Raw genomic sequence first — 19,589 nt, 5'->3', positions numbered from 1 at the left:
ATGCACTTCTGACAGCAATTGCTTCTGCCAAATAAAAAAGACACCCTCTCTCCCAAATACAGGCTTTTTATAGGACAAAACCGTCCAAAGTTATTTGCATACTCTTCCCATGATCTCTAGTCTATAAATAGACGCAGTGGCCATTCTCTTCTTCTTCTTTCTTCTTTCACTCTCTGAAGCGGGCGTTGCCAGTGGTAAAAGGTTTGCACGATTTTTTTTTTTTTTTACTACAAACTCCCTCCAAGTATTACGTGTCCCTAACGCCATCATCAATAATAAATCCTTCTGATGTAAAAAGAACTGTTGCATCATATCTCTCAGCACCGTACTATAATATGTTAAAAGAATTATCATCACAGTCGGACTGATGTACAAAGAATATAAATGTCTCAGCCTATGCTATAAATGTATCCCTCCTGGTAAAAATGTATGCCGTGATATGTCAACAGCAATAAACACATCTTCGATATATATATACACAAACTCTGAAATAAATAAACACTCTGAAAAATATACACACGCACGATATATACCATCTGGTATATGTGTACACAAGACAAACACACTGAAATATATATATATGTATATATACACTGAGATACAGTTCATAATATGCACACATGCTATGCAACAAGAATTTGTTTTTATCTCTTCTTTCCTTCTTCTATTTTTATTTTGTTTACCTATATTAATGTGGTATCTATTATTTATTGTATGTTCTCAATATTAAGTGTGTATATAGTATTGTTTTTTTTTAGTTTGATTTTGTATATTTTATGTTCTTATGTTTTGTTCTTGCTTATTTTAATATTATTATCGAGGCAGAGATGGGCGGCTGTTTGGTGTGGGATGTCTGTTTGAATAATCACTATTTGTTTATGCTTCTTGAACGGTTGCATTGCAGCATTTAAAATAAATTTTTTAAATATAATTTATTTTTTATGTAGCAATGTGAGTGTGTAGGAAATATAAACGAATATATTTATTAGTTTAACGTTTAAAAAATACTGACCACTAAAGCAAAGAATACGCTATTGGTAAAAAAAAAAAGTTTTTACGCACGTGACTAACAATCGGGATTTTTTGGCATTTTTTTACGCACGTGTAAAGTCACAATCGCTATTTTTCGGAATTTGTGCAGCAATAGAATTTTTATTATCATTATTTGATAGTAAATATATAAAAATAAACAATATTAGTGTAAAGCGAAATAGTAAAACAATAGTTAATAAAAAAAAAAAATTTAAGCGAATTTTGTCGCGTTCAAAAGTATTTTTAATATTGTAATATTTTTTTAATCCTTAATATATAAAACCACGCTTGGATTAGATAAAAACGCCATCGCATGTTGAGACAATCGATCCAGCAGTATTTTAGATCATCGATTACGAACAAACATACTTTTATATACATATATATGTGTGTGTGTGTAATTATTTCCAGAGTCAGGCAACGTCACAGCTCACAAGAGCTATGAAAACGAACAAACCGGAAGACCAAGAGTTTCGTCCTCATTTGAGCTCATCAGTTAGACACATCCGATCTCTTGTGAACTGTGACGTTGTCCGAATGTGGAAATAATTATATATTCTCTCACATTCTAAAATTTCTATTGCATATAGCTCGTAAAGTAAGCTTGTCGTGATGACATCCTTAGCGAGGATAAAATTCTTCTTAGTGAGACATCGGCTTGGGTTATAGCTGGTCGCGACGATCACATCCCTTGTTTGAGATGAAAGTATTTTCATTCTACTGTCGGAATCTGTTGCGGTTTACTTGATCTGTGATAGTTAATGAGACTTTCTTTGTACGGCATGTTTTCTTAGTTGGTAGAGTGCTTGCCTCGCATACAAGAGGCTCAAGTTTCGAATCCTGAGTTCGGATGTGTCTAACTGATGAGCCCAAATGAGGGGGAAATTTGAATCTTTGACTTCCGGTTTGTTGGCTTTCATGACTTTTGTGAGCTGCGACGTTATCAGACTCTGGAAATAATTATATATTCTCTTACATTCTTAAATATATATATAGATATATATATATAAAATATATATATATACAAATATATATATATATACAAACAAAGCTATATATATATACATATACATATATATATATACAAACAAAGCTATATATATATATATATATATATATATATATATATATATATATATATAGCTTTGTTTGTATATATATATATATATATATATATATATATATATACAAACAAAGCTTGAAACGCGTTATAAAAATATTAAAAATATTAAAAACTGATAAAACAAATCTTAAAACCCTTCAATTGGTGGATGCTACACTCTTTTAAATATACACTTTTTTCTCTCGTTGGAACGACACAACTATCAATTTATAAATATGAATAACTACAACGACAGAATGCTACTAACAAGGAAAAAATCTATTAGATTCGCAGATAACCCTCTCCATGGAACACAAATATCTCGAGAACAGATTACAACAAGTAAGTGGGAAAATAGACTGAATAATCCACCTCGTATCAAACCAACAGGATAAGAAAGATATCCAAATTTAGGAAGTCATTGAACAACTTAAAATACAACAAAAATACCTGAAATACTATTGAAGACCGTATACCCAGAATGAATTATTAAAAACAAAAGAACAAAGTCTCAAAACCTGGAAAGTCCACTTTAAACAAAGAAAAATGGCCTTTTACCATGCAGTCAAATTGAGCGACACCGCGGCAACGTACAGGGTATTTTTAATGATGGAGAACCAATTCATTCCATATCAATTCTGGGGGGAAATTACGCCACAAGATCCGGAGGAACAAAAGAAAAAAAGCTGTAGATGGACATACAGGAGGACAGAAGTACACTTCACAGAAAATACACGGAAATCGATAACAAAATGTTAAACAACATCAAGGAACTTTGTCCTAAGGAGACCCATCAATCCCTCTTGGAACTCTGGGAATCTGAATGCAAAGAAGAGGAAGAGAAATTCGGGAAAACCATCGAACGGAAAATGGCCTGGCTAAATAACCTTCTGGAAAAAGAATAAAGGAAAAAACGACAAACATCTATAACAAGGACAACAAGGAGCAGAACATCCATACATGATATCCACAAAATCACATAACAAAGGTAAGAAACGGAACACACACCATACACAAACACACCCAGACAACAGATCCAACTACACATAAAAAAGCAACTACAATATACTCACATCATACATACAAAATCAATACTAATCACAGCTTAAAATTTCACGCTCCAAACAAACACTACACACCAAATAACATATCACACACTATATCTTTACACACAAAAAAACATATATACAATCCTACACAGCGATACAAACTAAACTACCACCATTCACTCTAGCAAAAACAATCAAAACCCACCCCCACACACGATAAATCTCCCAAATAAAGTACCAAAAATATCTTTATTAAATAACCCTTACCAAAACATCCCCACAATACAAAACAACTGTCACAGATGTCACATAATTCAAAACAATGCCTAAAACAATCACCGCGCCTGCCATATATGACACAAAGAAGCAGACCACCAAAATGCCTCTTTCACCAACAGGCACATTTTAAGTATTCCAGACATCACCAATCCCAACGAATAAAACTACCCTACAACGAACCCATCAACACAACCCTATACAACAACACAAATATCCTCCACAGCAGCATCAATTTCAACCAAAACAAACAACATAGAATAATGACCCAGTCAAACACTCAACTCTTACAATAATGCAAACAACACTGGCTTTACAAGAAGACACAACGCTCCAAAACAAGGAAACCAACAACCCCAACCATTTTTTATAAATCCCTCACAACAACAATTCCAGATTAGAAAAATTAGACGCAAAATCAACTTATCCACATGCACCTTATCAAAAAGCGAAACAAATACTAAAGCTTCGCCTCAAAGTCTGTCTCACTCCCAAAAGCAATATAGCGGAACTAAAAGAGGACCTTAAAGAATTCGAACGCAAAAACAGACTAATACAAACATTAGTAAACAAAGGAGACAAATCAGATGATTCTTTAGTAACAAATAAATCAATATACTTCTCTAACATACATAACAAAACAAAAGAACTAAACACCTACTTTGAAAATCTCTGGAACTTCAACTCTCTATTTCCTGTCTTGGTTGAATTGAGTTTTATAATTTGGTTGGACTTATTATATAAATATTAATATTTATATTTACTTTGTTTACTGGCGCCTTTTTTTTTATAAACTTAATCTTAATGTTTGATTATATATACATAAATGTTTTAAATAACGATTAGTAATTCGTATTATTTTGTCCTTCGGACTACTCTTCTCATCTTGAATAATATCTTCATAGCGTTACGGTCGATGTAACCTCCAACTTCCTTTAAGTGTATATCGTCGAACTCGGAAATCTGCAGAAAGATTTCCGAGTTTGACAAAATACACCTGAATCAGGTCATAGTATACATGGACCGAAAAATTGTGAACATAACACTCATGTTGAGAATAGTAGTCCGATATATATATATATACTGAGGTCTGTCAGAGATTTTGAAACAGTCTGTATAGTTAGATTGTAAAAATAAAAAGGCAGTACTAAAGTATCCCGTGTGATACAGGGACGCTTATAAAACCTGTTGTAATTCAGTGGTTGTTTTCTACAGAAACTCAATAACTTAGAAAAACGTCGCTTTGTTCATTGTTAACCTTTAGAAAGCTTACTTTTGCGAACGAACCAGATCAAAATAGCCATCAGGCACTGAATCCCGTGATCACCCACAAACCACTTAGGAATTGGAATGGCATTTGCGATAAATGCGGGGGCGAGGATCATCCCCCACGCACACACACTACAAAATTGAATCGCAGCCACCATCCCCTCAACAGTGAGATATTATCCGTCTATTTGTTCACTTGTTTATCCGTATGTTATCAACTTGTTGAATAATATAAACCTAAGCAAGATTTGATTCGTCCTCGCTTGTTTAGGAAAGGATGTGTTGGGTTATCGGTTAGTCACGCCTTTATTGGAGGGTAACATCATTATTGCTAAATACGCAGATTAGATAGACGCACGTTTTTTTAGATGCGGCGAAGCATCATAATAGGATGCTCTATCCGTCCATTTCTCTGTCACGTTTAACGTTTAAATATCAGTTTTGGTTCATTGCATTTATGGTGAAAATAGCAGTCGTTTTCTCGCTATCAATTCTAAAATAGCATTCTCGTTCGTCTGTCGAAGCATTTTTCTCGATATGTTGTCGATAATGTAGAATACCATTTTCTGTCGATTTATTATGCTTGACTTTTAAAATAGCATTTTCGTTGGTCTGTCATGCTTAAGTTTGAAATATGATTTTCCTTCGTCTGTTATGCTTAAGTTTAAAATAGCATTTTCGTTGATTCCCATGCTTAAGTTTAAAATATCATTTTCTTCAATCTGTCATGCTTAAGTGTATAATAAGCGTTTTTGTTGGTCTGTCATGTTTAAGTTTGAAATATCATTTTCATCGTTCTGTCGTATTTAAATTTGAAATATCACTTCCGTTATGCTTGCTTTTTAAATAGCATTTTCATTAATTTTCCACTCTTAAGTTTGAAATACCAATTTTGTTAATCTGTCATGCTTAAATTTAAAATATCATTTTCGTTGGTTTGCCATGCTTAAGTTTTAAATAGTTTCGTCCACTTACCATGCTTAAGTTTAACAATAGTGTTTGCAAATACCAGTTTCGTTGTTGCACGCACCGATTGCTTGGACGCGTCCGATGAAAATCATTGATTGTTTGCTTCGATGTGAAACAAAGTTGATTGCAACAGATTTTGATATTCAACATGCAAAGAACATTTCAGTATTTCTAATCAAACGAATGAATTTTACTCACACGTTATACAGACGCTAGCGTTAGATGTTGCGAAAAAATAAATATCGTTTTAAATGAATGGGTCACAACTTAGCAAGGCCAAAAAGCACTCAAGGGTAAAAGTTAATCTCGGTTTAATTATGAAAAATGCTATAAGTGAATTGAAAATATTGGTTGGAATGGGTAATATTTAATTATTAAGAGGACAGATCGATTAGTATTTGTTGATATTGGATTTGATGACAGTCATCTTGTATTGAACAGTGAAACAATCCCGCTGTATTTTTTCCACAGATGGTAAGTTATTGAAAAGGCAGATTGGAAGAAATAAATTTGTTTGTTAGTCAAACGAGTTCTTACTGTGAATGTTCCACAGGTAAAACTAGAGATTAGAAAATAGGAAAAAAGATGCAATCATTTCTTCTGTGGTAAAAGGCAGAAAATATCACTCCTACACAAACATGATGTTTGAAATGTCTGAAATTAAAATTCGCCATCCAAAATAACGGGAAGACATTTTTCTAGATGTGGAGCTTAAAATGGCTAGTTATATCGACTCCAAAACAACTGCCTATATCTATTCTGCATTATAGACATTATCTTAACTTTTTATACTCCCTTAATATTACTCTAATTCCATCTTTATACCTTAATATACATTAACATATATGTTTTAACTATAGTTTTAATCATTTCTTCTAATTCCAATTAATACACAATAATAAGTCTGCTATTCATGCTGTTACATTATTACATCCCTGTACGTAATGCTTTTTATAAGAGGGGCGCTTATCTGCCATTTTTATCAACTTTAGAAAGCAAAAGAACTTTATTTAAGTAGATACTAAATATCTATACTTTATAGCTACGTTTGTATCGATGTTAAGTTGACATTTAATCTGTATAGTTTATATCTATATTTATATATATTAAGTAGATACTCATTATCTATAGTTTATACCTATATGTGATACAACATCTATATTGAAAAGATGTATTTAATCATAATTTATATCGATATTAAAACTATGCATGTATATTAAGTAGATACTCGTTACTTATTTCTTTTCCTTTTATGGACTATAAAGTATGCAGTGTTTTTGCATGAAAACTAAATTTAAAATCCTAATATCATTTTCAATCATACTTCAACATTTGTCCTATTCTTATTCTAATAATTTATTTATTAACAATTAAGTAGACGGTAGTCTAATGTTTACAACACATGTTTACACCCCAGTCACTTACTTCCCTCTTTTCCACTTATAATAAGAGACGAACCATATTCTTAAATTTTATTTTAATTTCTTTGAGGGCGACTATAAATTTTCAGTAGATACATATGTCCTCAGTACTAACTCAAGTAATCCTAACAACTCATGTGGGGGTGCAGAAATACCTGGTTTAGAATCCAGGCGCGGGGCTACCCGCTTCAGATCATCCGTTTCAAATGGCATCCGTTCTGTCTCGGAAAATAAAAGATACCTTTATAAAAGAACCTGTGCATCTAAACCTGAGTCAGCACTGCCTGATTCCATTGGGAATGAGAAGTCCAGGACAGCTGAAAACAATGCCGAGATAAACGGAGGGCACATACAGTACTTGATATTCCTAAACAGTCAATCATTTAGTACTAGGCAGGCTCAACACTGCTTACCTTCAGTAATCTTACGCGAACCGGTGTGTCAACATGATTGTTCCGTATCTGTTCTAGGATGTTAAACCTGTTTTACTAATCTCATACGTTTTGGCACAAAACAAACTCGGACAGGATGGCGCTGATTGACAAGCTTCTTAGAGCTGGTGACTGAAACAAATTACCGGTTGGCAAACCTAAACTGCTTAATGAATAGATACGCTCTTTCTATCGTCCGGTTTTCATACACTTTCTTTTTCCTATTAGTCAGCCGCAGAGGTGCGATCACAGGAACTCGGCAGAGACACCCACTGATAGATCTTGTTTACTGACTAGGGCAATGAATAATGTTTCCTGTTTTTGCTTCGTTCCCTAAAACTAGGCATATTATAGATGATTGAATGCAACACATGTTCATGATTAGATTGGATTGCTCTTGTCTGATAGGTTTTCGGGAACCCGTTTGATAGTTTGTTTGGTTGCTGTATTCCGAATGACAGTACAGGAGTCCTAACTCCTTGGTAGCACTTAGAGTGGATGTGCTATCATCAGTTGAATAATATAGGAATGGTTATAGTGCCATGTCGCGCAGAGAAAGAAATCTCGAACCAATCTCTGTCGGGCTTTCCTGGGGCCACAATCCCATGGATACAGAGTCGCTAATGGTCTACATGGGCTTCGTTTTTGGTATTATGGAGATACATTTTCTCCAACACCTTTTAGCATAAAACTGAAACTATTAACTGAAATGATGGTACAAATAAAAAATATAAGAAAACTGAAATAAAAAATGGTTAAACTGAAACTATAAACAAAATGATGGTCCAAATAAAAGATATCATAAAACTGAAACTATTAACTAAAATGATGGTACAAATAAAAAAATATCAGAAAACTGAAACTATTAATTAAAATTATGGTACGAATAAAAAATATCAGAAAACTGAAATAAAAATATGGTTAAACTGAAACTATTAACAAAATGATGGTACAAATAAAAAAGTATGATCAAACTGAAACTATGAACTAAAATGATGGCACAAAAAAGTATGATCAAACTGAAACTATTAACTAAAATGATGATAAAAATAAAAATATCACCAAATGGAAACTATTAACAGAAATGATGGTACAAATAAAAATATCATTAAACTGAAACTATTAACTAAAATGATGGTACAAATAAAAATATCAAAAAAATTACATAAAAAAATATGATCAAACTGAAACTATAAAATTAAATGATGATACAAATAAAGAAAGTGTGATTAAACTGAAACTATTAACTAAAATGATGGTACAAATAAAAATATCATCAAATGGAAACTATTATCTAAAATAATGGTACAAATAAAAAATATCAAAAAACTTAAATAAAAGCATATGATCAAATTTAAACTATTAACAAAAATGATGGTACAAAAAAAAATATCAAAAAACTGAAAGGATTAACTAAACGATGGTACAAATAAAAAAGTATGATCGAAGTGAAACTATGAACATAAATGATAGTTCAAATACCAAATATCATAAAACTGAAACTATTAAATTAAAATGACTGTACAAATAAATATCTCATCAAAGTGAAACTATGAGCTAAAATGATGGTACAAATAAAAAAATATGATCAAACGGAAACTATTAACTAAATGATGGTACAAATAAAATATATGACCAAACTGGAATTATTAACTAAAATTATGGTACAAATAAAACAAATAGGATCAAACTGAAACTATTAACTAAAATGATGGTACCAATAAAAATATGATCCAACTGAAACTATTAACTAAATGATGGTACCAATAAAAATATAATCAAACTGAAACTATTAACAAAAATGATGGTACAAATAAAAAATATGAGAAAACTGAAATAAAAAATGGTCAAACTGAAAGTATAAACCAAATGATGGTACAAATAAAAAATATCAGAACACTGAAACTATTAATTAAAATTATGGTACAAATAAAAAATATCTGAAAACTGAAACTATTAACTAAAATGATGGTACAAATAAAAAATATCAGAAAACTGAAATAAAAAATATGGTCAAACTGAAACGATTAACTAAATGATGGTACAAATAAAAAAGTATGATCAAACTGAAACTATGAACTAAAATGATGGCACAGATAAAGAAGTATGATCAATCTGAAACTATTAACTAAATGATGGTACAAATAAAAACGTATGATCAAACTTAAACTATTAACATGAATTATAGTACAAAAAATATCATCAAACTGAAACTATCAACAAAAATTATGGTACAAATAAAAAATATAAGAAAACTGAAATAAAAAAATGGTCAAACTGAAACGATTAACTAAATGATGGTACAAATAAAAAAGTATGATCAAACTGAAACTATGAACTAAAATGATGGCACAGATAAAGAAGTATGATCAAACTGAAACTATTAACTAAATGATGGTACAAATAAAAAAGTATGATCAAACTGAAACTATGAACTAAAATGATGGCACAGATAAAGAAATATGATCAAACTGAAACGATTAACTAAAATAATGGTACAAATAAAAAATATCAAAAAACTGAAATAAAAGCATATGATCAAACTTAAACTATTAACTAAATGATGGTACAAATAAAAAAGTATGATCTAAGTTAAACTATGAACATAAATGATGGTACAATTACAAAACATCAGAAAACTGAAATTATTAATTAAAATGATGGTACAAATAAATATCTCATCAAACTGAAACTATTAACTAAAATGATAGTACAAATAAAAAAATATGATTAAGCTGAAACTATTAACTTAAATGATGGTACAAATAAAAAAGTGTGATTAAACTGAAACTATTAACTAAATGATGGAACAAATAAAAAATATGGTCAAACGTAAACTATTAACTAAATGATGGTACAAATAAAAATATCATAAAGGTGCAACTATTAATTAAAATTATGGTACAAATAAAAAATATCATCAAACTGAAACTATTAACTTAATGATTGTACAAATAAAAACGTATGATCAAACTGAAACTATTAACTTAAATGATGATACAAATAAAAAATATAAGAAAACTGAAATAAAAAATATGGTCAAACTGAAACTATTGACTAAATTATTGAACTAATAAGAAATATCATCAAACTGAAACTATTAATTAAAATTATGGTAAAAATAAAAAATATCATCACAACTGAAATTATTAACTAAATGATTGTACCAATAAAAAATATCAGAAAACTGAAATAAAAATATGGTTAAACTGAAACGATGAACTAAATGATGGTACAAATAAAAAAGTATGATCAAACTGAAACTATTAACAAAATGATAGTACAAATACAAAGTATCATAAAACTGAAACGATTAACTAAAATGATGGTACAAATAAAAAATATCAAATTGAAACTATTAACTAAATGATGGTACAAATAAAAAAAGTATGATCTAAGTGAAACTATGAACATATGATGGTACAAATAAAAAATATCATTAAACTAAAACTATTAACTAAATGATTTTACAAATAAAAACGTATGATCAACTGAACTATTAACTTAAATTATAGTACAAATATAAAATATCATCGAACTGAAACTATTAACTAAAATGTTGGTACGAATAAAAAATATGATCAAACTGAAACTATTAACTAAAATGATGGTACAAATAAAAAATATCATCAAACTGAAACTATTATGTAAATGATGGTACAAATAAAACTGAAACTATTAACTAAATGATAGAACAAATAAAAAATATGGTCAAACGTAAACTATTAACAAAAATGATGGTACAAATAAAACTGAAACTATTAACTAAATGATAGAACAAATAAAAAATATGGTCAAACGTAAACTATTAACAAAAATGATGGTACAAATAAAAAATATCATCAAACTGAAACTATTAACTAAATTATTGTACAAATAAAAACGTATGATCAAACTGAAACTATTTACTAAAATGATGGTAAAAATAAAAAATATCACACACTGTAATAAAACAAATATGATCAAACTGAAACTATTAACTAAATGATGGTACAAATAAAAAATATCATCAAACTGAAACTGTTTATAAAAATGATGGTACAAATAAAAATATCATAAAACTGAAACTATTATCTAAATGACGCTACAAATAAAAAAAATATGATCAAACTGAAACTATTAACTAAAATGATGGTACAAATAAAAATGTATGATCAAACTGAAACTATTAACAAAAATGATGGAACAAATAAAAAATATCATCAAACCAGACGCAAACCTTAACAAAACCAATCCGTCACCCCTTCTTGAGGCTTGCATTCACAAATATCCGCGAACTTAGAACTAACTTAGACGATGTACAATGATTTCCGCTAATATACTTCCCGAATATCTTAGCGCTAAGTGAAACTAACCTACACTCATCTTTCTCCATAACGACGTTGACCTGTCTAGTTATCTTCCTCTTCGTCGTAAGGACTCAGACAGATATATGCACAGATTTTTAAGCCTATATTCGAAACACCCTCCGTTTGACTAGAGAATCCAAACTGGAATCACACAACCAGGCTTTCATGCGCTCTAGACTAAACCTGCAACATAGCGTTAGCTACTTATGTTTTCTCTACCATTCTTCCTTGACCCAGGACTGTATCCCAATCAACCATGACAGCGTAGAATAATAATAATAATAATAATAATAATAATAATAATAATAATAATAATAATAAGAAGAAGAAGAAGAAGAAGAAGAAGAAGAAGAAGAAGAAGAAGAAGAAGAAGAAGAAGAAGAAGAAGAAGAAGAAGAAGAAGAAGATTGGTTTATGAAACTTAAGTTTAAAATTACATTTTCATCGCCGCGGAGATTAGATAGATGCATCGTACGAATATGAGTTTGTGTTAAATTTCTAATTTAAAAGCTTTATTTGTTTAATAATAAATTTGTCGCTAAATTATTATGTTTTAACTGGATTATGCTTTCTGAATTAACAAAATTAATATAACATAAAACAAAATGAAGACAATAAAACCAGGTCTTCTACATCGAAAAATTGTCTCCACATATAATTATTTTCACATATAAATATTTTAAACTACGTGACTGTTTCTGAGAATCTTAAAAAAGGGCATAAAAGATATTCGACATTAATTGAAAGCGAATTCTGTCTGCTTAAAAATATAGATTATAAAATTCTTGCCAATTATAAGTACATTCATTACAATATTAATCTCTCGTGCATAATTTCCACAAAATTTCACAAATACATTTCTTCATAAAATTATAAAGCGCTAGAAGTAATGAAAATAAGGAAATAAATTAGAATATATATATATATATATATATATTTGTGTGTGTGCATATATCATATATATATATACATATACATACATCTAGATAGATAGATAGATAGATAGATAGATAGATAGATAGATAGATAGATAGATAGATAGGTAATCTTGGAAGTTTTTCAACCTGTAAAACTATATATGGAAAAAAACAATTTTGTGTTCTTTGGAAAATTATTTGCCAGTAAGTCAATTGATCTCGTGCAATTGATGTATCAAATCGCTTTCACCGATTCACAATAGTCCTAAAGTTATTCAGTGATCATCAGTTGTTTACCATGAAACACCATTTCGGGGATTTCAAAGCAAAACATTATATTAAATCATGGCTCTCCATATATATATATATATATATATATATATATATATATATATATATATATATATATATATATATAATCTGAGGTTATTGTTTTAAGGTTAAGTAACCAATGAAGTTTAACGAGGTTAATACAAGAGTGCCCAATGCCAAAGTAAAGCAGAGTATGCACACACACACATATATATATATATATATATATATATATATATGTGTGTGTGTGTGTCTGTTCTGTGTGTGTATGTGTGTACACACATCACACACACACACACACACACACATATATATATATATATATATAGAGAGAGAGAGGGAGAGGGAGAGAGAGAGTGAGAGAGAGAATAGTTATCCACAAACGCATGTTTCGACGTGACTATGACTCATCAGCATAGCATTACTCGATATCAGAGGGTGCATTAACCATTACGCCCCCATGATACAGCCTTAAGTTACGTGCTAATTTACTGCTTATCAATTTATGTTGTAATATTAAGACGTAAATTGATAAGCCATAAATTAGCACGTGATTTCAGGCAGACTCATTAAATGGCAAAATAATATCCAATTAACGTTTTCACAAAAATGCTTTATCATAGTAACTAAATTGATAAGACGTTTAATTCCGAGTTTAATTTCTGTATGAAAATCGTTTATAGATTTATTCTTATTCTTAAATCATGATGACATTTTTACTTCAGTTGAGTGTGGGGGTCGGACGGCGTTCAACTTTTTAGTTTTTTTTTGTTTTTTTTTCTAAGGGGATACATGCATTTTTTATTTATTTATTTATTTATAACCCAAACAACGTTTTCTGTAAGGTTTTCAACGTTTTAAGGCAAATTATTTATGCAAAAGAGTCGTTCTACATTAATTAACATTTTTACTAGTAAGAAAAAAATAATCTAGTGTTTTATAACAACCTCTGCAGTTTTATGTATTTTAAGATCGTATATGTTATGCGATTATTTTTGCAATTCTGAATGTTTTGGCAATTAATTTTAAGTTGGGTTTTTTGTAAGCTTTATTTTAATGATTTTAATAATTTTTGGTGTGGTGATTTTGTTTTAATGATTGATGTAAAACTTTCTTTGTAGGCCCTACTGAAAATCGCTGCATCTAAGCGCCCCGAAGATCCTGAGGAAGAAGCCACGGATTATACAAAAGAGCCGGAAGTATCTAGTTGCTGCAAAGGTTATGGGAAACCTTCTAACGTGCAGACATGAATAAATGGTGAACTGTTTTTCGAGAAATAACAATCAAATTAAACATTAGTAGCAGATGTTGGTTGTTATTGAATTTCGATATCGTTGTTGGTGTTAATGTTTAGAAAGGTCATATATTATCTCTACGTCCATGGCCATAATGACATTTTGATGTTAAATAAAATCCTTTTTTCAAGAAGTTGGCAATCATAGTCGTTGTGGTCACTAGATTATGCTTTTTTCTTAACTTTTTTAACTCCAAACAAAGCCTATTGCCACTTGAAGCGTAAAACATGTGGTATCATTTCTAAGAAGGGATTGTACAGAGTTGAGTCGCGAGAAGCGTGTTCATATTACGTTTAAACTTCTCTCAATGAAGCAGGAAGCAACAATTAGAGTAGAAGGCTTACTTGTGACATTACAGGTTGGCTTATGACAAGTCAGAGCCGGTGTTGTTAGAGAGAGGACAGGTTATAACTTTTTTCTCTTAATTTTATTTATTTCTTTAAAAAGAGCGTGACCGGTTAAAATTCTGATAATAAGCACTGGGAGCGGTATAATGTTTGTCTGTAAAAAAATTAAATTTCTAGTGGGTGTTGTGTAGAAAGCCAGTTAACACCCAAGATTAACAGGTGAGACTGACCTTTGTGACCCCTCTAGAATCGATGTTACGATGAGTTCAAACCGTCTGGGAAATTATCGATATGAAGCGTGGTGGAACGGGAAACCAATCGCGTCTGACAACGGGTAGACGTGAAAACAGCTGATTGGTTAGGGATTTTCCCTAACCATACATCGTCCCGGGATAAAAAGCTGTGCGAACTGACTTTTAACCAGAATTTACGCCGTGCTCGTGGGGATATGTAAAAGTGACCCCCAACCGCTCACTCAAACTGACAACCTCTCTTCCTTTCATTCAACAGAACTAAGCTGGCGAATAAGCTTGAAGTAACGCATGCCTTTTCATTAGATTAGAAAAAAAAGAAAAAAAAAAGAACAATCAACGTGCGAAGCAAATTTCAATATTGCTGGATAGATTTTTCTGCCTGATTATTTTTATGTTGCATTTTTTGTACAAAGCTTCTTTTATCATTTTGTTTGCTGAATACATGCTTATAGTTTGAACTCAGACTCCATCGTTGTTTGTTTGTTTTTTGTTATTGTTTTGTTTGTTGTTATTGTTTTGTTTTTTGTTTTGTTTTGTTGGGGTTTTTTTGGAGGGGGGTGTTGTTTTTTTTGTTTTTTTTTTCTTCTTCTATTGCCGAATTGAAATGATTAACATTTATTTTGAGAATTCCCTTTTTTCATCAAAGCGCATATGGGGATTTGAAAAAAAAAGATGTCTTCTGACGTTTGAACGAGGGGTGATCGACGCTCGAACTAAACTAGAGGTGAATTCTGAACCGAATGGTTTCTTTTTCTATGTGTGACCTATTGAAGACTTATGAACTCGAAAAGGAGATTTTCCGATTTTTTTTTTTTTTTTTGTGAACTATTTGAGTACTGGGAACTCCGCGACGGCATCGGTCATACGAACTCTATAACTGATACAGCCTATCAGTGGGGTCGCGACATAAACGGGTTATAACTTGTCAGGCTAGTCAGGATATGTACGTTGTGAGGGCACAAGTGTTCTGAGATCATCAGAGCAGATGTCATTATCTCTTCAACGTTGTGCCATATCGATATATGTATATATACGTGTTTTAAAGTTGTGCCATATCGATATATGTATATATACGTGTTTTAATATTTTTTGATCGTCTAGTTCCTTGAATGTGCGTATAACGTCTAGTGATCGTCTTTAGTGTACATGTGTGTTGATATGTTTATAACAGTGTGTATAACAACTATGGATAAAGGCAACTGAGACAGTCTTTACCAAAAGGACGGATAACATTGTCGTTGGAGAAACACCAACAAAAGGCACATGCCTTTACAAAGTTTATTTCGAGCTTCCTGCAATTAAGGATGCTTAAACGCGAAGACGTGAATGATATTTAAATATAATCATTTGTTTCCATGCTGGGTGCCTTCTCGGAATGGACACACTTTGTACATCTACATTTTATTAACTCGCCCCTCTTTGATTTCCACGGGTGTCATTTCCAAGCCTAGGGCGCAAGACCCACGTCTGTTTGCTAATGCGTTGGGTACTGAACTGAACTCTGCTCTCTCCTCACTGTCCACGTGTATATATATCCAAATCCAATCTGTCTTTGGTTTATGACGTCACCAATAAATCATTTTTATTGTTTATCTGAATTCCCGTTTACGTTATTAGCTATAAAAATTAAAATTCCTTTTCACCAAGTTAACATTCTTGATACATATTTTAACATAAATATTTTATCTTTAAATACTTAATTCGTTTCGATAACAGTCTTTCTGTTATTCAAACATTCCTTTTAGTTATCGAAATACTTCTACTAACTAACCTTGATATTCGCCCACAATCAGGCTACCCAATATTATCCGGGACTAACAACACAACATAAGCATTCAAACTCTCTTTAGTATTATTTTATTATTGGAATCTTTGTGGCCCATGTCACAATAAATAGAGGAGTTGAATCACTACGATTCCAGGTGAGCATTGTTAGAAGATAGCGATTTCAAGTCCAGCCAGAAGATTAGTTGGCCAAAAACGTGGTGGTACGACAACTATGGAAAGCAGTAATTATTGAGAATATAGTAAGGAGAGTCAATATTCCTATCCTGTTGCGGTTAACCACCTGATGAAGACCAGATAAATAGTTGGTAGAAACGTCAGGAAAACAACAACTATGAAGATGAGGATAACAGTCTACAAATAAATAAATAAATAAATAAATAAGAAACCTCTTCAGTGTGCATTCAAATTCTCTTCAGAATATGTTCAACTCATTTGCTGAACTACAAAAGCTGATATTGTAGCATGGATCCTGGCTTGGCTAGGATGTAAATGTCAGTCCCGTCTTTCTAATGTATCAAGGCTCACGTTAAATATTAAAATGCTATATTTGGCAAATGAAAAAAATACGGACAAAAATCTATCGAGGTAATTTAATATTCATGACTTCCACAAAAAACACTTGACTAGCCACAACCAATATCAACAATTTCCCCCGCTGTCTACCTGTGCCTAAATCTAGACGCAGATTCTATTAGTAAAATCTGCTGGTCTGCTTCCCGGTGACTACAATATCATAGCTTTCAAGTCCAATGTAGAAAGGTTCTTGTTGAACCGTTCCTCTGAAATAATCAAATTCTATCAGATCTACGCTATTAATAATTATTACACGACCACCTTACATTCATTAATCATTATCCTCGAGTGGCCTTCAAGCTTTGGTAAGTGATGACCTCCGTATAAAAAAAGTGAATAAAACATGAACTTGATGATTTAAAAAGTGCTAAACTTACTGAGAGGATCAAGAATGGGAGTTCATACAGAAACGTTGTTTTAAATTTGAATAAAATAAAATACACATCAAGTGCGCTTGAAAGCCAAATATTTGGCTTCCAAGCGCACTTGATACGTATTTTATTTTATTCAAATTAAATCAACATTTCTATATGAACTCTCATTCTTGACGTTATTCTCGCGTTGCCTACGCACAGTTCAAACATTTCAAAATATAACCGCTAGATACAACGCGCGGCTCTTTACAAACTTCTTTCGTCAACTTTACAACATAGCAAGGAAAAAAAGAAACAAAACAATACACTGAAGATGGAGTATACCTCTGAAATATATTTGTGATAAATTTCAAACAAGTAAAATATTTGTTTATTTTACTCTTCCAAGCGCACTTGATGCGCATTTTAGTTTACTAATAGGATGTCGTAAATGAAAGGTAGAAAAACATGCCAAATTGCATGAGCTCTGTACAGTCTTAAAAGGCCATCACTAACCCTTGTAAGGGTAGCCGCACATGTAGTTGAGAAGCAAGGTTGCACAATCTCCACCATACTTCTTCTGAGTCAGCACTATTCGATTCTAGTGGCAAGGAAAAATCAAGGACGACTGGAAACAATGCTGAGATAAGCGGAGCACATAAAGCGCCTCGTATTTCCGAATGGTCACTCATCTTGTACTGACTAGGCTCAACGTCGCTTAACTTACATAATCTAACAGGGACCGGTGTGTCAATGTAATTATGCTGTATATGAAATAGAATGTATAATGCCCAAAATACACACACACACACACACACACATGTATATACATATATATATATATATATACATACATATATATACATATGTGTGTGTGTGTGTGCGTGTGTGTGTGTGTGTGTGTGTGTCAAAGATGTTGATGATGATTAAATTTTTCATTTGAAAAAGGTAAAAGAATGTGCTTATGTTTGTTCTTTGTTTCATTGTTCTTTAGTCGAATTCTCAGAAATCAAATCATCCCTTCCCGAGGTTAACACTTGATCTCTATATGAGATTCATAGATATTCGACTATTCCAGTAAAGTTCCTCTTTACCTCTCAAATATTGAGTTAGTAAAGAAATTGAGAACATAATTTTTCTCATCCCAATTGACTATTTAAGTATGTTATAATAGACAAACAGAAAAAAGAAAGCAAAGCTGTGTTTGAGTTTTTATAGTCCATTGGTTGAAAAAACTGTTGATTGGAAATTTTGACCAAAAGTCAATACGTAATAACAATATTTACTTTTTAATTTTTTTGCTTTTTAATTTGCACGTATTCATCTTTCTGTTTCTACCATTTTGAGATGATAAGGCATATTATTTTACCTTGTTCATACTACTGTTCTTATTTTGAATGTTATTATCACAGCAGTTTTTCTCTTATAACCTCAGACCTAGTTCAGATGTATCTTAATAATGGTTTTTATTGGTGGATGGTGAAAAGAATGTTTGTTTTTTTTTAGGGTTTTTTTTTCGAGCAACCATAGTTGTTAGAATTAAAAATGTGTTTGTGAAATGAAAAGTGCATCGAGTCGTTTCATTTTAATATTAATTCGACTCCAATAATATGTATTACCAGGATGGCTCGGACCACCACTCTTATCCTGGATGCTATTCTCACAACGCTCCTGAAACATTATATCAAATTGGTAACAACCCAAATTAATACATTTTTTTTTTTTACACAGTGATCACCACTTATCAAGGCCCGGAAGCCACTCAGGGATAAGGGTAATTGCAAGTACATTACGTTAGTGTGGAGATTTCATGAAGTGTTTAATTAAGGGGTCGGTTCATTAGGAATTTGTT

General features: G+C 31.5%; 1 protein-coding gene across 4 annotated transcripts in view; it reads left to right on the top strand.

Annotated features, from left to right (window-relative positions):
- The window catches only part of LOC145283568 (uncharacterized), a 138,801-nt gene extending 123,314 nt beyond the window's left edge, over positions 1-15,487 (top strand). For all 4 annotated transcript variants that reach the window (XM_080132477.1, XM_080132478.1, XM_080132475.1 and 1 more), the window contains one exon: positions 14,249-15,487. In XM_080132477.1, the coding sequence (XP_079988603.1) occupies positions 14,249-14,377 (129 nt within the window). In that variant the 3' untranslated portion in view covers positions 14,378-15,487. The remainder of the gene's footprint in view (positions 1-14,248) is intronic.
- Positions 15,488-19,589: the final 4,102 nt, after the last annotated feature.

Source organism: Euprymna scolopes, chromosome 8 (assembly GCF_053919585.1).
Source record: "Euprymna scolopes isolate OS-2025 chromosome 8, ASM5391958v1, whole genome shotgun sequence".
NCBI classification, from domain to species: domain Eukaryota; kingdom Metazoa; phylum Mollusca; class Cephalopoda; order Sepiida; family Sepiolidae; genus Euprymna; species Euprymna scolopes.
Note: the sequence above shows the minus strand (reverse complement) of the source record. Positions and strands in the feature narration are given on the sequence as shown.